The sequence below is a fragment of the Rattus norvegicus genome, chromosome 9 (assembly GCF_021556685.1).
Source record: "Rattus norvegicus strain SHRSP/BbbUtx chromosome 9, alternate assembly SHRSP_T2T, whole genome shotgun sequence".
Taxonomy (NCBI): domain Eukaryota; kingdom Metazoa; phylum Chordata; class Mammalia; order Rodentia; family Muridae; genus Rattus; species Rattus norvegicus.
The window spans coordinates 96,247,251-96,272,534 of record NC_141542.1 but is presented as its reverse complement, the minus strand read 5'-3'; the positions used below and the strand labels follow the sequence as shown (position 1 = coordinate 96,272,534).

At 44.5% G+C, this 25,284-nt stretch overlaps 1 protein-coding gene across 4 annotated transcripts in view; it reads left to right on the top strand.

Annotated features, from left to right (window-relative positions):
* Serpine2 (serpin family E member 2) overlaps positions 1 to 25,048 on the top strand; it is a 64,089-nt gene extending 39,041 nt beyond the window's left edge. For all 4 annotated transcript variants that reach the window (XM_087564989.1, XM_087564988.1, XM_087564990.1 and 1 more), the window contains 7 exons: positions 2,296 to 2,523; positions 8,153 to 8,350; positions 15,951 to 16,149; positions 17,347 to 17,447; positions 19,466 to 19,552; positions 22,312 to 22,395; positions 24,266 to 25,048. In XM_087564989.1, coding sequence (XP_087421115.1) covers positions 2,296 to 2,523; positions 8,153 to 8,350; positions 15,951 to 16,149; positions 17,347 to 17,447; positions 19,466 to 19,552; positions 22,312 to 22,395; positions 24,266 to 24,303 — 935 coding nt within the window. In that variant the 3' untranslated portion in view covers positions 24,304 to 25,048. The remainder of the gene's footprint in view (positions 1 to 2,295; positions 2,524 to 8,152; positions 8,351 to 15,950; positions 16,150 to 17,346; positions 17,448 to 19,465; positions 19,553 to 22,311; positions 22,396 to 24,265) is intronic.
* The last annotated feature ends 236 nt before the right edge of the window (positions 25,049 to 25,284 follow it).

Sequence of the window (25,284 nt, the reverse complement as noted above, 5' to 3'; positions counted from 1 at the left end):
CCCCCACCTGTCCTCCCTCCAGAATTGCCAGCAATCATAAGCAGATTGTGATGTCAGGGTTCACATATACTTAGGCATGCTGGAGGCTATTTTTGGAGCTCAGACTCTGAGGATTTGCTGTCATTGTTGAGGAAGACTGTGAGGAAACAGTGAGACTGTTTGGGATGTATATGAGGATGTGGAAGATGACCTCTGATCTTTTCCCTTGAAAAGTATATTAGTTACTCTTATTCATTGATGGAAGAAAAGCAACCAAACAAAAGCAAGATTCAGCTCAGTTCCCTGTTTGGAGAGAAAATGGTGAGAGCAGGAACTGGAGGCCGTTGGTCATGTATCCCCAGTCAGGAAGTAAAGAACAAGTGCCTGGTGCCCGGGTGCTAGGTCACTTTCTCCTGTTTTATTATGTCTGGGATGCTGGCTCTGGAGATGGTGCCTCCTAGGTGCAGGGATCTCCTGGGTGTCAGCTCAGTCCAACCTCCTCAGTTAATGCAGTCTGGAAACTCCTCTACGAGCATGCCCAGAGGGTGAGTCTTAAGTGATTTCAGATCCTGCCAAGTTGACAGTTGGTTACCACAAGGAGGACCTGTTCTTAGAGAGAGAGTAGAGCCAGAAAGTACCACAGCTGGCACTTGGTCTTAGAGGTGTCTTTTGACTCCCCAAAGCCTGCTGATCTCCATAAAATGGTTTCCCCCACATCGTGCTGCGAAGGTTCTGAAGCCCCACCCAGGATGTGAAGCCCTCCTTGTGAACCAGGGCATGGCCTAGCCCTGGCATTCATGGAAACTGAAGTAGATGCACATTCGGAATGACAAGGCAGCCCTTAAGCCCCCTCAAGGTGACTGTGGCTGGATGTTTTAGGACATTATAATTTTGAAAACCCCCAGATGACTAGTGCAGTCCTGTAATCCAGCTCCCTCTGGAAACGCATCTCATCCTTATGACATATTTTTTTTTCTCTCTTTCATGCCCCCAAACTAAATGGAGCATGAATGGATGGCTCATGTAAAATAAAGCTTATGCTGCCATAAAATTAATTTCTTTGCTTTCCAAGCTCAATATCAAGTAAAAACCACAGTGTTCTGGTTGGCGGCACATGACAATTTGTAATAGTCTTCCTAATGCCTATTTTATTCATTTTCTTTTCTCCAAATAGGAAAAAAATCCCATTGTTAAATCCTTGGCAAGAAAAGGAAATAGTGCTTAAGAATGTTAAACAAGGGAGCCTGTGTGAGGAAGCCTCCTGCTATTCATTTCTTCCACAGATGCCAGTCATGCTGGCCACAAGAAGACCATAGCATACCTGCTTGGTTCAGAAACAATTAATTGTCTTAAAAGAAATGTCGTGATTTATTTTAGCACTTCCCTTGCCTCCAGAGATAGAGGCCCCTTACAAAGAAAATGTGGCCTCTTATAGCTCCTGTCTTGTTGCTTCTTACATGCTGTGGTACATGTGTATGTAATGTCTACTGGTGTGTATGAGTTTAAGAGCATCTGCGTGCAGCCGTGTGAAGATTGAAAGCTGATAATGGAGTTTCTTCTTTGATTGCTCCCAACCTTAAATATTTAGGCAGGGCCTCTGTCTTAGTTAGGGTTTTACTGCTGTGAAGAGACACCGTGACCAAGGCAACTCTTATAAAAGGACAACTTTTAATTGGGGATGCCTTACGGGTTCATTATCATCAAGGCAGGAGCACGGCAGCATCCGGGCAGGCATGATACAGGAGCTGAGAGTTCTACATCTTCATCTGAGGGCTGCTAGGAGAAGACTGGCTTCCAGGCAGCAAGGATGAGGATCTTAAAGCCCACACCCACAGTGACACACCTACTCCAACAAGGCCACACCTTCTAATAGTGCCACTGCCTGGGCCGAGCATGTACAAACCATCATAGTCTCTCACTTAAACCTGAAGTTCACCAAATCGGCTCATCTAGCTAGCCAGTCCTGCTTGATGAATCTCCTGTCTCCACTTCTTTCTGAAGGCTGGAATTTTAAGTGGGTTGCCATGCCTGCCCAGAATTTATGTGGGAGCTGGAGATCTGAACACTAGTCCTTACAGATCGCAGGACAAGCACGTGACCTCCTGAACCACCTCCATAGAGCCTTGCTATTTCAACAGGGTCTTGCTATGTAGCCTCAGATGACCTCAACTTTAACTCATGACAATCCCCTTGGCTCAGCCTCCCAACTCCTAGATTACAAGGATGAGCTACTGTGCCCAACAAGAGGATTTTAAAAGATATGTAAATTCTCATTAAAAAAAAAAATACCACCGTGTTTTCTGATTTCTCCTTCAGGAGTCGGAAAAGTGCTGAAGAAGATCAACAAGGCTATTGTCTCCAAAAAGAATAAAGACATTGTGACCGTGGCCAATGCTGTGTTTGTCAGGAATGGCTTTAAAGTGGAAGTGCCTTTTGCAGCAAGGAACAAAGAGGTGTTTCAGTGTGAAGTACAGAGTGTGAACTTCCAGGACCCGGCCTCTGCTTGTGATGCCATCAATTTTTGGGTCAAAAATGAGACGAGGGGTGAGTGGCTCTCCCGTTCTGTGTGGGTTTACCCTGGGTGAAGGAGAGAGTAGGACATAGAGATTCGGACTGTGGTCCTCAAGACAGATGGTTGCTCTACCAAGAACTACCTGGGTTTAGGCACTCTCCATGGGCCAGGTTCAGTCTGCCTGCCTTCCCATAGCTACCACTGTTCACTACCTAAGGTTTTCCTCCTGCAGGGTGGACAGGAGAAAAGAACACAGCCCTCTACCTCTCTCCTTCCAGTGCCATACCCTCCCCCTAGAGCCCTTACCCACAAGCACATGTCTGTTTGGCTGCTTTCCTTGCTTGGGTTGCCTGGTTTTGCACCTAGTGTTTCCTTGGCCTGGAACAGCCTTCTCATGCCTTGGCTCTCATGACCCCAGCTTCATCCACCATTGCCAAGCTGGAGGTGCTCTTCTCTGGCCTTATTTGACCTGTGATTCCACCATTTTTTGAACCCTTCCATCATTACGTTTTCAACATCAGATAATGACCGCTTGTTAGAGATTTCTCTTCTCATTAAGTAGAGGTGTTTCCAACCTGCTGACTTGTAGGCCGAGAGTCTCAGAGACATTCAGAAGGAGCTTGGGGCCTACCACAACAAAGCAAGGCATGCTTTTATTTCCATTATAAAATGTCCTGGCAGAGAGCAGCTCTGGGAAGAAAGGGTTTCGTTTAGCTCACAATTCCATCATTTCAAGGAAGTCTAGCCAACGTTTAACTAACTACTCATATCAAGTCCCCACTCATGAGCAGAGAGAAATCAACTCAGGCATGTTCAGTACTCAGTTAGCTTTCTCTGTCGCCACACAGTCTGGGACCATAAAACCAGGAAATGGTGCTGTTCATTTTTGTGCTGGGTCCTCCTGCTTCAGATAAAGCTGGCAAGACAATACTTCATTGATTCATTCTTCCCAAATAACTCTGGGTTCTGTTCAGGTGACAGTTAAACTAACCCTTAGAGTCGCTAAGACTGGAAATGTGCTCTTGGGGTTAGAGTCATGCAAGAGGCAGAGACTCAGTAGGGTAAACCCTGCCTTCGGGGACAAGCTTCTCAGGACCTTGTTCCTGGTGCATTTGATCACCTGGAGGTGTGCTTTAGAATACGGTTCCCAGGGCTGGGGAGACGGCTCAGCAGTTAGGAGCACTGGCTGTTCTTCCAGAGGTCCAGAATTCAATTCCCAGCAACCACATGGTGGCTCACAACCATCTGTAATGCTGATGCCCTCTTCTGGCATGCAGGTTTACATACAGATAGAGCACTCATCTACATAAAGTAAATTTAAAAATTATTTTTAAAAATGAATGATTAGAATACAGTTCCCTGATCCCTGACTTACTAGGGGAGAATTTCTGAGGAATGGGCAGAGTACCTCCAGGCAGGCTCCATTACCCATCATCAGACATGTACACATGAGAAAATGCGATCACCTCAGAGGAGCTAATGAAGAGGGGGAAGGAAGATGTCCAGGGAGCAGAGTTGAACCAGTGGCTTTCTCAACTGCTCTGCAATCTGGAGTACACTCCCAAAACCATGCTGTTCTTGGGAAAGTGATACATGTATGTCCAGGGCTAGTTTTAGGCTTCCGGGTCCTGCATTTCTAGTGGTATCAGTTGGCAAGAGATGCACACAAAAATGACCCTCGGTCCTGATGCTGGCTATGTGACATCATGTCACTGTACTGTATGGCTTCTTTAACAGTGCATCGTGTTGGTATACCACCTAATGGAGCCTCTGGCCCCCTGTGCTGGGAACCTCAAGCAGGGTTCCTCAGCTCTGTCAGCTCTGTCCTCAGCTTTGTTAGTTTGTTCCTTTGTTTATTGGCTCCTGGTGGAACAGAGGGCTTTGCACCAAGCTAAACAAGACCTCAACCAATTAGCTACATCCTTAACCTTCAATCCATTCTTCTCCCCGCTCCTTCTAGCTTGAGACAAAATGCATAGATAATATATATTATCTATAGATATTATTATAGATAATGCATGTTTCCCTTGCACGCACAGATTATTTTTAAAAAATTAAATAATATAATGGTAGCAACAGGAATTAATAGCTGTGGTTAAATAGCAATAACTTTGGGTCCAACTACATGTGAATACATGATACATGTTTTCCTTTGATATTTTTTTTTTTGCCAAATTCTCAGGACGAGTGTCAACTAACAGTAGTCGAGTAAGTCAGGTGTATTATGCCATAGCCAGGGAATCCCAGGCTGTCACCATTGCTGATGCTATTTTTAAAAAATTAGACGAAACAAGAGACTTTCTGGATCTCACAGTTCTAATAACCCCAAACAGGCCGTTGCCGAGACTTTTCTGCTACGATAACAAACAGACCTATCTTTCACTTCTTCTCATTAGCAATTATCATTACGTAATTGGAAATCAGTGAGCCGCATGGGGCTTAGCGAAGAGAGTGACTCCTGGATCTTACTACCACCTGTCGTCATCACGTGATGCAACTTGTGAAAAATCATGGCCCAGAATTCCTGGTAAACTTCCAAACGTTTACCACGGCAAACAAAATGGAAATATTTAAAAGTAGGAGCCGAAAAAGGTGGCTCAGCACTTAGGAGCACTTGCTGCTCTTGCAGAGGACCAGAGTTCCGTGCCCAACAACCATGTTGAGTGGCCCGTGACTTCAGGTCCAGAGGATCTCAACAACCCACTACCATGGATACCTACACTCACGTGCACATATCCATACAGAGACATACACATATAGACATAGTTAAAAATAGTAAAAATATATCTTTTTTTAAAAAGTGAGGCACACTGCATTGTGTGGGACTGTTTTGAATACCATGGAATATGACCTATAGTAAGCCTGGTCACTGCCAACTCAACCAAAACATTGCCACAGACCCCCAGACAAACAACCTCTGTCTCCAAATTGCTAAAGATGAGCATCTTGCAGAGAGTGCTAGCACCAGGGTCCTCTGCTCATTCAGTGACAGAGCTGACTTGGGACCCATTGCAGCCTCAGTTTCCCCCTACCACAAAGGCTTCTCTCTTCCTCCCATCGCAGACTCCCCAAGCCTGTCATGCTTGCAGCAACCTGGAATGCTTCCCATCCTCTTTCCCTGTGTAGCTCCTGCACAGTTCTGTGCCTCCACATGAGTGGCACAGAAGCAGCAGGCCTTATAAGAATACCAGCCGAAGTCAGTAGCAGTGGCAGGGAAGTTTCTTTACCTAGAACTTCTTCTTCTGTCTCAGGCTGGCTTTGAATCAGCAATCTGCTTGGCTTTATCTCCTAGGATTAAATGTGTGTACCACCATGCCTGGATCTAAACTTAGCTGGGTGGGATCTTGCCCCAAATTCCCACTCCCTTAATTTGTTTTCTCCTTGAACACAGTATTCAGCTCCATTTCACTTCCTGGTGCCCCTTTAATACTAGAACCATGCATTTTATCTTTTTCCTTTCCCAGCTTGCTACACTTACTTAAAATGCTCTTCATGAGACTTAACAACAGAACAAGATCTATGATGGGCATTTCTGAGACTTTCTTTGTCAATGCAGTTAATCTGAGTCTCTTCACTTTAGCCTCAGGCAGACTCTTCAGACAAGACTCTTCACATTCGGGGGGTTGGGGATTTAGGTCAGTGGTTAGGCCCTGGGTTTGGTCCCCAGCTCTGAAAAAAAGAAGAAAAAAAAAAGTAGCCACATTCATCACCAAAATACCACTAAATAGGCCACATATTGAAATTCTTCACTGAAACCTCTTGGTCCAGATCCGCACAATTCAAATCACTCTCAGTAACAACATCTTTCACATTCCTACAAGTATAGCCCATTAAGCCCCATTTAAATCATTCCACTGCTTTCCAAATCCTAAGTCCCAAAATCCACATTCTTCCCAGAAAAAGCATGGTCAAGCCTACCACAGCAATACCCCACTCCCAATACCAACTTCTGTCTTAATTAGGGTTTTATTGCTGTGAACAGACACCATGACCAAGGCAATTCTTATAAGGAATAACATTTAATTGGGGCTGGCTTATAGGTTCAGAGGTTTAGTCCATTATCATCAAGGCAGGAACAGGGCAGCTTCCAGGCAGGCATGGTGCAGGAGGAGCTGAGAATTCTACAACTTCTGAAGGCTGCTAGAAGAAGACTGGCTTCTAGGCAACTAGGATGAGGGTCTTAAAGCCCACACCCACAGTGACACACGTACTCCAACAAGGCCACACCTACTTCAACAGGGCCACATCTAGTAGTGCTGCTCCCTGGGCCTAGCATATACAAACCATAACACAACTCGTTCCAGAGACTTTTGTAGATTATTAGAACTTTTCCCTCTTGAGCTTCATTCTAAGAGACATGGAGTTCTCTGCTTAATTTAGACATCTGGCCTCCTTGGAAGCTGTTGATTTTACTCTTACCATTTTACATATTATAATTTGAATGTATATTATATGTTGATACATATACAGACCAAAATCAAATGAATTAAATGTTAATAGCTTTGGGTATAAGAAACCCCTGTTCAGGGGTTGGGGATTTAGCTCAGTGGTAGAGCGCTCACCTAGCAAGTGCAGGGCCCTGGGTTTGGTCCCCAGCTCCAAAAAAAAAAGAAAAGAAAGAAAAAGAAAAGAAACCCCTGTTCAACACACACACACACACACACACACACACACACACACACACACACACACACACCTTTAAACCTTCCAAGATCAAGCAAAAAGAACCAGGGATGGCTTTTGAGGGATTCCCTCCAACACTCTGAAGTGGGAAGAACCTATTTCTTCCTTAACTAACGATGCAATAATGATACTACATCCCAGCATCCCTGCAGGAGATCACGTACCTTCAAAGTCATTTCCCATAGGCTAACCCCATCTCCTCTGTACTCTGGAGCCTAGCTCACTGCCCCATCTTAAACAGTGAGTGGCATGGCATTCCCTTGCAGTTCTCAGTTGTAGTCGTCAGGTGGCTTGTGAGGCCTGGGGATTGTGAAGCTTAGCTCTGACATTTCACAAGCTAGAATGTTTACTCAGATGGAGACTCTGTGAGCCTAGTGGCGTAAAAACAAAGAAAAGCCAAAACCACTTATCTCATAAACACCTAGGACTCTATCGGCAGTCACATGACAGTTGTCAGTAAGAGCATCCAAAACAGTTCCTACCTATTCTAGACACATAAGCATTTTCTAAAACAAGGGGCTTACGGACCTAGTTGTGAGTTCTTGAGCTAAAATTTAGTAGTCTTAACTAACCAGTAAGTAAAGGTCTTTTTTTTTTGTTGTTGTTTGTTTTTAGCAATTTTAAGTTTCAATTTTATTTGAAAAATTTAAATTTGAATGAGAAAAAATTAGTGTAAAAAGTGGGCTTTAGACATCCAATTGAGAAGCCATTGCTTGCTTAATTCACCTTGCAATGTCACATAAACTGGACACGGTTCATACCCTGAAATCCCATCACTTAGGAGTTGGAGGCAGAAGCGTCAGAAGTTCAAGTAGTCTCAGCTATAAAAAGAATTTGAGGCCAGCCTAGGCTACATGAGATCAGAATGTCTGATTTAATTCTTCAAAAAAAATTTTTTTCCATTGTGTCTTGGCAGCCAGCTGCCCTTTGCCCTGAGTGTGGCCTCCGTTGCTGACAATTTTCCCTTGTTCTTTACAGGCATGATTGACAACCTACTTTCCCCAAATCTGATCGATAGTGCTCTTACCAAACTGGTCCTCGTTAACGCAGTGTATTTCAAGGGTTTGTGGAAATCCCGGTTTCAACCTGAGAACACGAAGAAACGGACCTTCGTGGCAGGTGATGGAAAATCCTACCAAGTACCCATGCTAGCCCAGCTCTCCGTGTTCCGCTCTGGTGAGTGTTTTTTGGGTGAGGTCTATTCCAGAATGTGCTAGTAGCAGAAAGGCAAGGCCTCTGGTACTCTTTACTCAAGAGCAGATCTTTGTAAGGGCGGGGTTGAGGGGGACCCTCAGGGGTGGGGATGGGAGTTGAGAGACATGGCTCATACCCAGAATGCCAGAACTCCAGACAGGGTGAGGTTTCTAGGAAGCAAGACTTCTTAAAACCATATAAAAACATTATGTATTAACACTTCATCTGTGTAGACTTCTGGATTGAAAATATAGAACGAAAAGATAGTTAACGAAATCAATATACATGTACATTAAACATACAAAGGAATCTATCGAGTCACGATTAGCAAGTTTACATTGTCAAATTATTGTTATTTCTTTTTTACTTCTCACAGAAATTAGGAAGGCTACTAAAACCCACTTATGGCTACTGCCTAGGATAAGCAGGCCCCTTGAGCATTACTGGTGGTGGGGACCTGTTAGCTGAAGGACTTTCTCTAGGTCATTTCCCAGCAGCCCCACTCCAGAGAGCTGACTGCCCGGAGATAATCACACACTGGCAAATAGATAGAAACCTGATACAAAGCTAAATTCAGAGCTCTGGGTTCTGTATGGTCAGATTCAACTTACCTCAAATGGAAAAATATTTGAGAAAAAAAAAAGAAAGAAAGAAAAGAAAAGAAAAAAGTTGAGCATATATCAAACATACACAGATTTTTTTTTCTTGTCATTGTCCCTGAACAATGTAATGAAGTAGTAATCCACATCGCATCAGTTTTATAAGTAACAGATGATTTAAAATATTTGGTGGGACTCGGAGAGGCTACATGGAGAGACCACACTGAATGTGAGGGATTTTAGCAAGCCAAATGCTGTAGATCCTGAGACATGGCTGTGCTCTGGAACGCAGGTGGTGATTAGATTTAGAGCTACATAAATAGGAAGATTATGCAGTGTGTATCTGATTTCCGAAGGCAGGTTATAAAACAGCAGATGCTGATGAACTGTGCTTACAAAAATACTTTCTATACGTTTGTCTATACGGTTATGTCTTGGAGAATGTTCAGGAAAATGTTCACAGTGGTAGGATTTCACATGGGCTTCCATATTTAAAATGGAAATGTCCTGTGTGTGGATTTGTGTGTTTGTGTTTGTGTGTGTGTGTGCATGTGTGCATACGCGCACACACACACACATGTTCCTGTGGATGCCAGAGGACATTGAGTCCTGCTCTGTAACACTTAAATTGTTTCTTTTGAGACAAGATCTCTCACTGAGCCTGGAGCTGACAGCCAAAATGCTCCAACGATTTTCTTGTCTCCCAGTTTTTATGTGGTTTCTGGAGATTGGAATTTAAGTCCTCTTGCTTACACAGCAAGCTTTCTTCCCCTCTCTCCAGCCCCTGAATTTTCTTTTTAGTGAGCGTGCACCATCAACCTCACAGAGGAAAGAGTCTCCCATATATACCATTCTTTCCGCCACACAGATAACCATGACTGGTTGTCTTTCACATTCCACCTCATTGAAACATTCTTGATCCACCTTAAATCTCTTTCCTGTCTGTATGTCAGTCTTCAAGTCTCCTGTCTATACTGGCCCTCTGAGTGCCAAAATGCCCTTTTATTTCTTTTTAATCTTCCTTTTTAAAAAAAAAAAAGGGTCTTTTAATTCTGTGTATGCCTGTGTGCAGGTGCCCACAGCGGCTAAAAGAGGGCATCAGATACCCTGGAGCTAGAGTATCTGAATTCTCATCCTCTGCAAGGACTGAACACACTCTGAACCACTGAGCCATCTCTCTGGCTCCTAAATATGTCGCTTTTCATATTCAATCACCATTACATCCAGTTGACCACGGTGCTGGCTACCTGTGGGAGAAGTTAAGCACGGCCCCTGAGCACAGGAAATCGCTCCTTTTGCCTGAGAGTCGTTCCAGTCACATTGACTTCCCCTCCCTGGGCTGTGTTGCTTGAAATCACCTTGGGATGCTGGCAGCACCCCTAGTACATAGCCAGACAGAAATGTTTTATTTTTAAATAAAATCTTCATGCAGTCAGCCTTCTATTCAAAACCAAACAGAAGATTAAAATATGATTCTTTAGCTATTCCTCTGGAAGATTCAGACATGCAGTTTTTTAAATAAGAATACAGTCTAGTCTCAAAGAGAAGCACTTAAGGGCATATACAGAGTTCAGAACTGATTTGTCCAAGAACTTACAGGTGTTTACAGATGCATCTTTTTGTGGCATGGAGGCTCGAACCCAGGACCTTGGGCAGGCTAGACAAAGACTCTACTACTGAACGGCATCCTGGATATAAATGTATTTTTATCAGTTCAGACAGAGAAAGGAATAAGAGAGGAAATGTACACATACAGAAGGAGGAAGGGAGAGAGAGAGAGGGATGGACAGAAAGAGGAAGTGGGGAATGTGAGAATGAATATCTCCCTTCCCTTATTCTCTCTCCTTTCCCACCTCCTTCACTCAGTCTGCAGCTGAGGCTGCCTGATGGGGCTCCCTTTGTCCCTGGTTTCCTATGGGAGTGGCCAGTATAGCAACAGCAGGTGACTAGTGAGAGGAAAGAGATGACTGTGGCATTAACTTCCCAGTCTCTCCCTACAATGACACCAAGGCTGCAGCTCTCTTACCCTCCAGGTCACCCACCCCACAAGGTTGGGAATGGTGACCACCATTTATAACCTGTCTGTAGCAGTTTCCCTGTGTTCTTCCTGTGGTTTGTATGATGCCTCCTTTAAGATCTGCTTAGATGAGCCAGCCTGGCGACATGTCTACTTCAGGCCCACTGTGACTGCTGTAGTGAGCTCAGGACAGAATACACAGAATAGGTGTTCTTCTTGCCTCTGTTCCGTTTCATTACAAGTCAGTTCGGTGGTCAGCCTGGGCTCATCCTTCCCCTCCTATCTGTGCCTGTCTGTCATAGTGTCTGGCTTGGAGTCTGGCTTCTTTGTAGGTTGTGTGACGTGAGACTGTCATACTTCCCCTAGTTACACAGCAGCTTCTCCGGATAAGATCGGCTTATATGCGTGGGCCTATGAGGAGGGTCCGGCAGGCATTCATTTTCATGACTGCAGACCCCTTAGCCTGCTGGCCATTTCCACCTTCTGCCAACACTACCGGCCGCGACTCAAGAGGCTAGAACCCGCATGACTCGTAGGGCTTCCTGTTGGGTGTTTTCTGGGCCTCCACCAAGACTTGGCCCCGTTGCTGAAACATTGCCATTCAGAGAGGATCTGACTTCACTCCTCTCCTAAGATGTCGTTAGTGTCTCTCTGAGGAGACCCAGGCTTGGCAACATCCAGGCAAGACGGTGGGGAAAAAAAAGAGGGAGAGAAATACTTCTGACTTGTGACTCTTAAAGAATAAACCTTCAAGGATCGACTATTTAAAATTATTATTTATTTAGAGAGAGCTTTGAAGTGCTATTTAGTGGAACGGCATTTTGGGCCCACTGCAAAGCCAGCTGCCGCATGTAGAAAGCAGGAAGAAAATGGTTCCAATAATCCCACTTCCTGGGATAAAAACCTCTACTAAGTGCTAGGCATGTAACTTTTTACCTATTCTGTGAGTGTAGGAAGTGTATTTGAAGCCATTTTGCATGCATAGGATTACACTGCGGTGTTTGTTCCGTAATCTATCTGATTCATCATCTACTATATCATGGGACATTTTTTTTTTCAGCAATTCGTTAGGATTTACAAGGCCGATTTTTAGTTGCACATTATTTCATGATTATAAACTTACATAATATTTTCTGGCTAGTCAGTTGCTTCCTTTCCTCTAATAAGTAATCACTGGGTTTTCTTATGTGTACGTTTGTGAAGGCTTTTATCACTATCCTACAGGAAATTTGCTTAAATAGGAATTGCCGATCAACGTTGTTCCAAACGTTCAGCATAAATGTTTGAATTTATACCATGGAGACCTTACCCTGGCGGGAGGGGCAGGGGGAACCATAAATAACCAGATTGCTTCACGTGTACATGTGTGCACATACTCATACGTATGCAGGTGCACCTGTGTCCAAGGTGTGTACAGAAGGCGGAGGTCCCCATTGGGTATATTCCTCAATCACACTTCAACGTATTTTTTGAGACAAGGTCTCTCACTGAACCTGGTGCTCACGGTCAGCTAGGCTGACTGGTCATTGAATCTCTAGAACCCACCTCTTTCTGCTTCCCCAGAATTGGAATTTCAAGGTTGGCATCCTATCTGAATTTTTCTATGGGTCCTGGGCATTGAACTCAGGTCATCATACTTGTGTGGCGGGCACTGTACCAGCCTGGGATGTCTCCACAGTCCACCTATCTCTGGTTTCCTTCTTTCTCTGTTTCCAGCTCTTATTCATCCCCTTTGGCTGTCTACTGAGTTGTAGTTCCCAAGGCTACTTGTGTTCTGTCCTTTGTCTGCCAAGATCTCCCAACACGGCACTTCTATTGGTTCCCCCATTCCTTGAGCCTTGTTCTTCCCCATCAGCTGTCTCCAGGCCCGCTTTGGACTCTAGTCTGTGATGTAGACAGCCGTACTCAAGAGGGTCTATTTGTCGTTTGCAAATACATTTTTCACTCTCTGTTCAAGTGGGATGAGGAAATCCACTTCGACTGGTAGCTAGAGGTCATTACAGGGACAGCCGTCTATGACGCTTTCCTGATAGTATGTATTTAAAACATTCTCCTTGATTTTACAGACCATAAAGCATTTGTAGCTTTTCAGTGAATTCAGTTATGTCCTTCCTTGTAGGAGTTACCATAGGAATCAGAGTATTACAAGGACCTTTCTAGAATAAAAGCTCTTAGGCTAAATGGGTCTTCTAAGAAAAGTGTCCGCATTTTTCATACTTGACTCTTGACTAATTATATCTTTCATCTAAGAGAGAAGGCATCCTTGTCCCTTTTCTGAGTGAGGGGGCAGCTTCATGGGTTATACACCGCAGAAATCATTCTCACAGAAGAGCCCAGTGCGCTTTGCAGATGTTGGGTTTTAGATAGCTCAGGATGTGACACTGACACCCAGAGGCCCATGCCCTCACTCCAGCTCCCAAATACCCTTTCCTGTGTGACTTGTCCTAATGGGGAGGTATCCCGCCCCCTGCCACAGGTGTGATTTCCCATGATAAGTTAGCTCTGGGTCTACACTCCAAGGAGTAACAAGTCCTTCAAGAAGTAAGGCACCCAGGCATCATCATGGCTTGGACTTTGTCATCCCCACATGTAGCTGAGACAGAAGGATCTCGTGCTTGGAATCTCCAGCAAGCTCATGTTTCAAAAATGGGCCAGTGGTTACAAAGCTGCACCCATTAGTATGTAAGTCTGTGCTATGTGCCAACTTGTGTGGAGTGTGGTAAGTCATGACTGAGTGAGCTATTCCGATTGGCTTTGAATCCAGGTTCAGCAACTCAAGCCTGTGTTCTCAATCTCATATTTGCCCTCGGTAAAAGGCTATGGGTAGGGAGGGGCAGTACTGTAGTCCCTGGGAAGGAAGAAAGAGCAGAGGTGTTCTTCTCCCAACTTCTCAAGATGAGCATGGGTTTGGACAGATGCGGCCCTCCTTGCCAGCACTGGTCACCCAGTCCTGGGGTCCAATGCAGAGGTAGAAAAAGGTCAAGCATCCAGTGAATGTGTGACTATACACAATGGTTAACTGTGCTGGTTCTACTGGTCAGTAACGATGTATCTGGTCAAGGTTGGGTCAGCCTGTGAGCCTGCTCACCTCCCCACCTCTCACCCACTCCAGCTCTTCCTCCCCATCATCCATAGCTTCAATCCACCTTAGCTCAATTATATACACTTGTACAGCAACTGCTCTCTCTGGGTCTTCGTTCTCTGCCCCAGAGCAATAATTTAATAACTACTTCCTGCATTTCACAGTTTCTAAAAATTAGCCCCATTAGAGCCAGAGACTTGATGTTTCCTTCTAGGATTAAAGGGCTCATTAGGAAGTGGGGTATTTTCCCACTTTCTCATTGATTTCTCAGTTTCCACTGAGACCGTTTTATCACTCAGGCTAAATAAAAGTAAAGATGGAGTATATTCGCGTTGATTCTTGGGTAGTCACCACCCAGAATCCAGACTGGTGTGAGCTCACCCCAACTCCAAGCTGAGTCTGATGGCACTGGGTTCCTGGCTGTCCTACAGCCCTGTGCACTCTGTGCTTGGGGAGACGGAGAGATTCCAGCGGAACCAAGAGGCTCCGTTATTGGATGGCGGCGGCTCCTCTACCACCTTACGGTTTGTGTTTCATAGCTAACGTGCTTGTGACAAAACAAAGCTGCCTGTCTTTCTGTCTCCTGCTGTTTTCTTTCTTTGACCTCCTGTCCTCCTTCTCGGGAGGTGTGGCCTGTCCAAAGGTCTGTACCTTGTGGTGGAGTACGCCCTTAATCCCAGCACTCAAGAAGCAGAGGCAGGGAGGTCTCTGTGAGTTCCAGGGTAGCCAGGGCTGCTATACAATAAAACCTTGTCTCAAAAACAACAAAAACAAAGCCATTCGCCAAGAAGACTCCAGTGAAAATCATAAGAACTTGCTGCCTCTTTTCTCTCTTTGCTGTACTTCATGTAGAGGAGGAAAGGGTGGGTGTGGGGGGTCCCATGGGCACCCTGCTTACGACTGCATCTATTTTTTTTTCTCATTTGATCATCCCAGCAACCTCTTGAGGTCCATACTTTAATATCCCAGTATTTCTATCTGTATAGAGGGATAGCACAGGGAGACCATGGCACCTCATCGAGTTCACAGAGTTCACCTTTAAAGGTTTAGTGCTTAACACAAGCTTTAGAAAGCCCCTATCAATTTAGAAATGCCAGTGGGAGCCCTTTTGACTGCTCGGTTGTACTATGCAGTTGCTGTCTCAGGCTGTTCTCTGTTGCTGTGTGAGTTTCAATTCTTGTTGCTGTAAGAAAATTCCTGACAAAGGCAGCTAAAGCCAGGAAGGGTTTATTTTGGTTCACGGTTCGAGGCTATGGTGTATCATATCTATAATGGTGGCAGTGGTTTGAGGTAGCTGGTCATAGTGCATCTGCACTTGGGAAACAGTGATGGAACCTGGTGCTCACCTAGCTCGCTCCTTTTCTATTTTAAAACCGGAAACTATAAGGAATGATGGGTATGCTAATTGGCTCTACCATAGAAATGCTTTTGCTGTGTCTTGCCTTGGACATCATATTATGCCTTAAATACAATAAATCATATCTTCTAAAACAAAGTAAAATGTAAAAAAAAAAAAACAAAGCAAAGCTCATAATTAGCTTTAATTTATTCTTTTACCCATGTAAAGGTCAACTTCTTACAAAGCACTGTGTGGTGAGTACCTAGCGATCTAATGGTCTACTTACATTCTACTCAGCAGAATTAAAGTGAGCTTAGTGATGCCCAGAGGCGTTCTGTCTAGACTGAAGACAGAGAATTCTGCACCAGGGAAGAAAGAAGTCATTGTCCTTATCTTTGTCCTTCTGAGGGAGCTATTTGTAGCAAAGGGAGCTCTGCAGGCTGAATTGCTGTCTTTCTTCTACGACTTCCCTGGTGACTGCCAGCCACTTGTCCCCGCTCTAGAAGTCATTAGGCAAACACTAAATCTGCCTCTGATTTCTTTAGGGTCTACCAAAACCCCAAATGGCTTATGGTACAACTTCATTGAGCTACCCTACCATGGTGAGAGCATCAGCATGTTGATCGCCCTGCCAACAGAGAGCTCCACCCCACTGTCCGCCATCATCCCTCACATCAGTACCAAGACCATCAATAGCTGGATGAACACCATGGTACCCAAGAGGATGCAGCTGGTCCTGCCCAAGTGAGTAGCCCTTTCCTTAAAAAAGAAAGGCTGCCCTGCTCAGGGGAGAGCTGTCATATCGCATACCTAGAAACAGGGTACAAAGATGGTTTTATGGAAAGTGTGCTTTAGAGAGAACCAGGCTGTGTTTTCTGAAAGCTTCCTCTGAAACCCTGTGGAGCCTGTTTGTGGCGAGACCAGAATGATTACTAAAAGAATGCAGGCAGCCCTGGTCTTAGAATCCCCATGAATGGGAAGTCTTCATGACTCTTCTGACGTATCTCTTTCCACTTGAGAATTGAAAAATACATACATAGCCTCATAAGGTATGGATTAGAGCACAGCAGTTGAAGGAGGTTGGTAAGATAAGGAACTTCAGTGATCATTCAGGTACCTGCTGGGAGCTGTTAAACATCAAGGCCCATCCACCAGCACTTGAGGCACCTTTCCTTTTATACCTCCAAAGTAAATTATAGATGCAATTCCTGGTGTTACGACTTGAGGCTAAAGGGCAAAAGCAGACCCAGTTCTGTGTGCGTCCTAATTCCTAACAGTTCAAAGGACACTTTCTCCAGTGTGTGGGGTGGGTGGAATCTGTCTCCTTTCTGTGAACTTCTCATCAGTATCAGCTTTCCCACACTCCAGAGTGCCTAGCCACACCTCAGTGGGAACAGAGAATCCTACTAATGTTTAAGTCTTGAGTAGTCAGTGTAGACATCTACAAGTGTCAGAAGTCCTCCTCCTGAGGGGGCCGAAGAAGTGGGTCCATGTTTAAGAGTGCTCACTGTTCTTGCAAGGGACCTGGATTCTGTCCCTAACATCCACATGGTGGTACACAACCATCGGGGATCTGATGACCTTTCCTGGCTGCCCTGGGGACAGATGTACACACACACACGTGCATACAGGAAAAATATGTATACACCTAAAAGATACACATCTTAGGTGCATTCTCACACGCTCTTATAGAAAGCCACTGAAGAATGTTTAAATAGCCGGTATGAACTGTCACACCTGGATGGCTATGCCCATTGTGAGCGAGTAGAGGGTGTGTTGTCTATTTACCTGGTATTTAACTCTTAGGTTTAGAAGTCAGGCTGCAGTTCAGAGTGATAACAAGGTCTTACTTAAAGAATCTATTTCAAACTATGCACTGATTTCGCCATGCTTGAATCGCAGCGTATGTTAATCTCTCCTATATTTTCCGCCTTCCTATAGGTTCACAGCTGTGGCACAAACAGATCTGAAGGAGCCACTGAAAGCCCTTGGCATTACTGAGATGTTTGAACCGTCAAAGGCAAATTTTGCAAAAATAACAAGTATGTCGAGTTTAAAACGTAAACTTCAAGACCATGTTACAGGTCCTTCTTTCTTTGCTCAAAAAGAGAAATAGCAAAATCAGGAGGGTGTGGCCCTAAACCTGTGCAAATTTTGGTTTGATGCATCGCCAAAGGCTGCTGTTGAGTGCTGATGGCTCAGTTAGCATTCATCTTTCCCTCCCACATCTCATGTGAGGCCCAAGTGACCACAAGGATAAGGACTTCTGCATTGCCTGTTACCCAAACCCTAGCTTTTTTCCTTCTCCGATGCTGGGACTTGAACCCACATCTGTGAGCTTGCTAGACAACCACTCTACTGCTGAGGGACTTTGTAACCCCAGAGTGTGCCTCTTGATTAGGACTCCACAGTTCTTTATTTTTTAATACAAATTTTTCCCTTGGGTTTGAAAAAAAAAACCTGATGACTTTTGAATTCTCAAACACTTTGCTAACTTCCACAGAGCAGTGTCGGCTTGCCTTGTGTGCAGAAATGTATCTTTGCCATTTGTCTGAAGTAACGAATTCAATGCGTCTTCAACCAAGCAGCATACATAGCAAATACATCATACACATAGCATGGCATCATCTTTCTGTGTTTGCCATTTGATGTAATTTTTGCCTGGAATTGTGTAAATGGGTCAGGTCTCTGACGTCTACATTTAGTACACAATTTCCAATGATGGGCTACAGTGTGGACATGTCAAGTACTCCAGTGTGTATGTCGACCCTTGACTGGCAGACAGTTAGTTTTATTACCAACCCCAGTGGCATGCTGCAGCATATCTGAACATCTCCTGCAGGAGAAACTCCTGCCACCTCACGCCTAGCCCATCCTCACACCTTTGCTGGAGCTGGAGTTCCACCCACCCATCCATCCATCCATCCTCCCATTCTCTTTTCATTCCTGGTCCCCAGCCCAGCACATTAGCATAACCCATTAGAAATGTGGATCTTGGTTCACATCCAGACCTCCTGAATCACACCTTTATTTTAATGGGCTCCTTGACCTGATAAAGTTTGAGAAAGAACCACTTCTTGTGGTTCAAAATCACCTGTCATGGTCTGAATACTAAATAGGAGGACCAGGCACCCTGAATCTTCTTGAGCTGTTCTCTTTAACCTTGTAGGTGACCCAAGCCATACAAACATGCATCTGGTCTCAACTAGCCATTATTGGAGCCATATTGGAGCTGGCAATTTGTGCAGACAATGCAAAAAAACAGGTGGTCCCAAAAAAGCTCTTTGTTCTCTCTCTCTCTTTTTTTTTTTTCTTTTTTCAGAGCTGGGGACCAAACCCAGGGCCTTGCGCTTGCTACGCAAGTGCTCTACCACTGAGCTAAATCCCCAACCCCTCTTTTGTTCTCTTTATGCAGACCAGTGTCCCATCAGGTTCATAATGATGAGAGTTGGTGTCCTCTTGGGTAGTAGCAACCCTGGGGTTTGTTTGGTTGTTTTGGGAACTGAATTCATTCGAGGGTCCCCAAGACACAGCTGCAGTTCTATGCGTCTCTTCCCAGGAGTGCCCTTTTCATATTGCTGTGCTGGCAGATAGTGTGACTGGGGCTATGAAAGCCAGCACTTTCCTGTGCCTAACCATGTGACTAGGGACAGATGTCTTAACCTTGTGAGCCTCAGTTTCCCCATCTGAAATGCTCTCTGGGATAGACAGTCTAGTTGGATAATATTAAGTGTCTTTCTCCTTCTGGGAAAGGCATCTTTACAGATCTCCGTCCTTTTCATTTTTAAAATAAAATTAATAGTCATCTGAGTTGAAGCGATTAGAGGTGCTAAAACACTTGGGGTCTGGGAATCCATCCCAGAAGTTAAACTTGCAAATCATTGAGCAGAAATTGAAATCTACTGCAAGTGGCAGTCACCCACAGCCCTCCGTCTGCAGAACTGTCTGTACTTCTAACCCTTTTCATACGCTAGAATTTGCCGTGGCTTTGAGGTCGCTCCTGATACTGTAGGTGGCATGCTCATCAAAGAAGTGCTGATTTTGTGTTTTCTGGGAACAGGGTCAGAGAGCCTTCACGTCTCTCACATCTTGCAGAAAGCAAAAATTGAAGTCAGCGAAGATGGGACCAAAGCCGCAGTAGTGACAAGTAAGTGCCGGGTCACATGGCAAGGCCACATCCAATAGCCTTGGACTCGAACTCCAGGTTCATGCTTCCACTTAGAAGACTTCTAGGGAAAACTGGCCCTTAGGGCTAGAGAGATGGCTCAGTGGTTAAGAGCACTGACTGCTCTTCCTGAGGTCCTGAGTTCAAATCCCAGCAACCACAGGGTGGCTCACAATCATCTACAATGGGATCTGACGCCCTCTTCTGGTGTGACTGAAGACAGCAACAGTGTATTCATATATATAAAATAAATCTTTTTTTTTTTTTTAAAAAGAAAGCAAGCAGACACTTGGGAGACAACAACGGGTATGGGTTGATGAAGTAGTTCATGATGATGGTGGTGGTGATGGCAATGCTTAGAAGGGGGAGGGAGGAAGGGGCCTTGGAGACAGCAGCGAGTGTGGGTAAATAAAGAATTTGGGATGACTACAACAACAGCAATGTTGGTATCAGGGGTGTAGCTCAGTGGTAGGGTACTTGCCCCGCATACCCAAGGCCACGGGTTTGAACACTAAACACTGAGAAAAGATAAATCATGGTAGTGTAGAAATTTCATCTAAGAAGGGAGTCACCATCCTCCTGGAAAGAGCTAGTCACCATGTTATTTCAGCCCAACTCCTCAAGTCTGCACCTACATAATGGAAGCAGCTAGAGTGTGTAGCTGAGTGGGTATGGCTTCCCCAGGTATTCCAATAAAGCTTTATTTATCAAGCCAGGGGTTGGCAGTGTAGACGTAGCCTGACTACCATTGCGTTGGTCCCTGCTCTGGGCAGGACAAAGCACATCTGGCTACTTTACCTGCAGGAACAGCCCATCTTTAGACTGAAACATAACAGCCAGTACGGGAGCATAGCTCCTCAAGTCTCCCCAGGACAAGGAAGGATCAGCATCATCTACAGGACTGCACCAGGATTGCTGGGCAGCCTCCGTTGATCATTAGAACATCTGCATCTGTCCTCTTGGCCGATTATAAGGAAGGAAGACCTAAGCTTGTCTCCACCAGCACCAGCAATACCGTCAGTCATCCATATAATGAGATTGGAAGACTGGACTATGAGATTGTAAGCTCACAGAATAGCTTCACTGGACATCCTGCTGGATGGTTGATTATTTCTAGTCATGAAGCAAAGTTATCTTTTATTCTATAGGGTCAGCACCCTGTCACCTCCCAAATAAATGCTTATTTTTTTCTGTTGCTTTAAAATAGCACTTAACATAAAGACCCAGAATATGAGTTTTGATTTAAAAAAAAAATCCTTTGTCTTTCCTAGCTGCTACTTGCAAAATTTGACAAAAATTATTTGCCCACCTTGCCAACTGCCATTCCAGTCAAGATGTGCTACATGATTTGTAGAGAAGCCCTGTATGAAAGGGAAACTCCCTTGTTCTAAATTGTACCGGGGATTTCAAGACCGCTACAGCAGAATGCTAGGCTAAATCTGGGCCTCTGTGTCAGCACTCTGTGGCTGCTGAATTAGTCAGCTTGGGCTCCCATAACAATGACAGAGAGCAGAGAGCTTAAACAACAGATGTGTATTTTCTCACTGTTCTAGAGGCTGGAGGACTAGGGTCGGCATGGCAGCCGGTTTGGATTCTCTTGAGGTCTTTGTGTGCTCATGAGACTTGCGTGCTCGTTGGTTTTTGTCATGTCCCTGGAGTCCCTCCCCATCTTAATTAGGATATCAGTCTTATTGTGTCAGAGCCTCACCTCTGGGTCCTTCTGGGTCCTCAGTAGCCTCTGTGAAGGGCCTTTCTCCACCTGTATTCATATTGGGAGCTTAGTGCCTCAATGTAGGAATGTTAGGGAGACACTAATCTATACTGCATGCTATCTAATTATAATTCTAATTTATTGGAATACTGGGAATTGTAAGCAGTTTGCCTGGCATAGCTCTCGAGCATTCCTTTTCTAAGAGCAACCCACATCATTCATGCCTTTCAGAAGTTTGAGCAAAGTACCAGGCCAGCATACTGGACATTGGTCATTATATCACCCTTCTCTCTTCCTTAGCCTTACCATGGTCTTGTTAAATGGGGCCAGCCATTGGTCAAAGTAGGCAGGTCTAAGATTTATGTGTCTAAAGAACGTTTCTTTCAGGCTAGGGTGTAGTTTGGTAGCAAATGACTTGCTTGGCGGCCACATTGTCCTGGGTTTTATCCCCACTATTACAAGAATAACAAAAAGTTGTTTTCCAAGGCAGATATCTACAGCTAATGAGTTGAGCGGGGGCGTAATATAGCAGGTGCAGATGAGCAGTCTGTGTCGCCGTCACAAAGGGCATCTAAGTGATGTAGCAAAAGAGAAGGCGCAGAACCAACAGTTAAGCATTCTGAGCTGGCCTTTGATGTGCAGAAAGGATGTGGGTAGGTTAAAGAGGTCCAGAGGCTTCATCAGCACAGCAGATGGCATGCGTAAAAATAGCTTATAATAACAGCCACTATTCTCTGGGTGCTCATTTGGTTGCAGTCTCTGTCCTGAGAGCTAGAATGTGTTTTATGTTATTCAATCCCCATCAATCTATGAGAAATGGGGATTTACTGGGGAAATGGGGCTTTTACAGAATAAGTGAGACAGTAACTGAAAAGGCCAGCCCAATGCACAGTGATCATTGAGACCATGGTAGCATGCCAAGTTAGGAGTCAAAGCAAACGTATCCTCAGGTACCAACCTCTGGGTGTCCAGTCACTGCCCTGGTACTCAGTAGATAACACATCACTTCTTCTTCTTCTTCTTTCCATAGCTGCAATCCTAATTGCAAGGTCATCGCCTCCCTGGTTTATAGTAGACAGGCCTTTCCTGTTCTGCATCCGACACAATCCCACAGGTGAGTGGTTCCTCTGTTTCTTCTCTGGCTGTTTGTGTGCAGAAAGGGCCATCGCAGCTAAGTTGCACCCCATCAGTGTGGCCCTTAATCTGTTTACTTTGTGTCATCTATAGGAGACACTATGGATACTATAACCCCCCATGCACACACACCTTAAAGAGAGAGGAAAATGAAGTCTGTGTTACAGGGTTTGGTGGGATCTTTTAACTACTGCCAAGAATGTAGTTTTGGAAGGTGGTGGTTTTTAACATATAAAAAGGTGCAGCATGCCCTTTGAAACTCTTGGCATCTATTGAATTGTTTTTCATAGTTTTAAAAATATCTTAAATATCACAACAAACTCCGTGTCTTCTGTGAGGTCACTCAGATATAATGCCTTAGGAATTATCTGTTCAAAGAATCTTAGCTCAGTAGCTCATAGGTTAAGTTGGGCTCTGATCTTTATTCTGTGTGTGTGTGTGTGTGTGTGTGTGTGTGTCTGTCTGTCTGTCTGTCTGTCTGTGTCTGTGTGGTGTATATGTGTGATGTGTGCATGTGGTATGTATATATGTGTGGTGTATGTATACGTATATGTATGTATGTAGTGTGTGTGTCTGTCTGTCTGTCTGTCTGTGTCTGTGTGGTGTGTATGTGTGATGTGTGCATGTGGTATGTATATATGTGTGGTGTATGTGTATGTATATGTATGTATGTAATGTGTATGCATGTGTGTGCTATGTTTGTATGTGGATGAAGTGTGGGGGAGTAAGTGGGGGTAACTGTATGGATACATGTGCACATATATTCATGTATGAAGGACAGAGGTCAAATTTGGTTTGTCTGTCATTCCTTAGGTGCCATCTCTCCTGGGTTTTTTTGAGGTGGGGACCTAGGACTTGAAGAGTAGGCTAGGCTGACTGGCCAGCCCCAGACACCCTTTCTGTCTCCGTGAGATTATAAGCTATGAATATGCACCACCACATTTGTCTTTTTCTATGGGTGCCAGGGATTGAACCCAGGTCCTCGAGTTTACGGGGCAAACAACTCACCCACTTTGCAGTCTCATCAGCCCACTAAATTCACCTTGTAAAAATAACTAATCAAAATATATTGTAAGAAAATTTTCTTAATTAAATGATAATATTTTGTAATAAATAACTTTAAAAACTAAGGATAGTAAAGCTGGAGAGATGGCTCAGCGGTTGAGTGCTTACTGGGCTTGCAGAGGACCTGGGTTCTGTCCCTCGTGCCCAGGTCAGGCGGCTTATGACTGTATATCACTCTAGTTCCAGGTGACCTGATGCCCTCCCTCTGGCTTCCGTAGGCACCCACATACATTCAGTGCACATAAGCTCACATAGGCGCACACGTACATAACCAGATAGATCTTTTTACGAGGACGCACAGGGTAGTACCAGCCTTCCATTTTTATTTAATCGTGAAGTATAAGCCTGGCTTTATAGAAGGTTTGCTTCACATCCACGCACGCTGGGTGCTAGTACATTTTTCTCTTTCGCTGCCATTTTAATCAGAAGGTGTAGTTCCTTATTCTTTTATCTCATGTTCGATATGTCCTCATTAATGTATCGGAGATGAACAGCCCAATACTGGAGCTTCTAGGCACTGTGACTGTTTAACCTAAACTCTATTAAAATGACACATAATTAAAATGTCAGCGTCTCGGTCCCCCTCACCTCAGTTCTGCATTTGAGTAGCGATCGCACCGTGTCACTTGCACAGTGAAGGCAGAGACTATTTCTGCCTTTGGAGAATGGCACAGCCGAGCAAGAGGTTAGCCGTGGCTCCTTCTGTCCCCGTCATGCAGTATCCTCCATCCTGCACCATGAATTCATTTTATGATGTCAGACATTCTCTCTCTCTAACCCTCTAGGTGCCATCTTGTTCCTGGGGCAGGTGAACAAGCCCTGAAGGACGGACAAAACAAAAGCCACGCAAAGCCAAGACGACTTTGCTCCGAAGAGAGACTCCCTTCCCCACATCTTTCATAGTTCTGTTAAATATTTTTATACACTGCTTTCCTTTTTTGAAACTGGTTCATGGCGACAGTTAAGTGACACAAGTGTTTCTGGTCAGGGCTGTGTCAGAAGAAAGGGCAGGATGGCTGGGATGCTGTACGGAAGAACGAAGAGGCGGGTTTCAGGACGTCTAGAAGATTTCTTTAAACTACTGATCAGTTACCTAGGTTAACAACCCTCTCGAGTATTTGCTGTCTGTCGGGTTCAGCATTTTTGTTCCGTTCTTGTGTATATGTGTGACGTTCCGGGAGAGGTTTAATCAGTGTGATAGGAGGGGGGAAAAAGACATTTTATAGTAGTTTTTATGTTTTTATGGAAAACAGTATCATTTGCCTTTTTAATTCCTTTTCTCTCACTTCCACCCGAAGGCCAGAAGGTGGTGAGGTGGTGAGGGGTGGAGCTAGAAAAGCCGTAGCCTCTTCGTGTGTTGTTTCCGTTGCTGTTGCTATCGCTGTTTTATATACTGCATGTGTTCACTAAAATAAAGTTGGAAAACTAACGTCTCGCTGGACACAATTTGCTGTCGAGCCACGTGCCTGTCACTACTGGTCTGTACTCTTTGGATTGGCTTTTTTTTTTTTTTGTATTTTGTATAAAGTAAAAAGAAATAAAAGTGTTCCGAGTAGTAAAAATTTAAAGGAGGCCATTTCTCTGTTTGAAGAACATGATATTAAAAAAAAAAACAAACAAAAACAAAAAAAAAAAAAAAAAACACTGTTTCAAAAACCTTACCTGAGCCTCTTATGGTCAGAAGCCTTTCTACTTAGGTAGCTTGCAAGAGCTTCAAAGCCCCTGGACCTTTTCTGTTCTTTATCTTGCAACCTGGCAAGCAGTCACCCTCCTTGTCTCGAGGCTTCTCCATGTATAGAGCCGT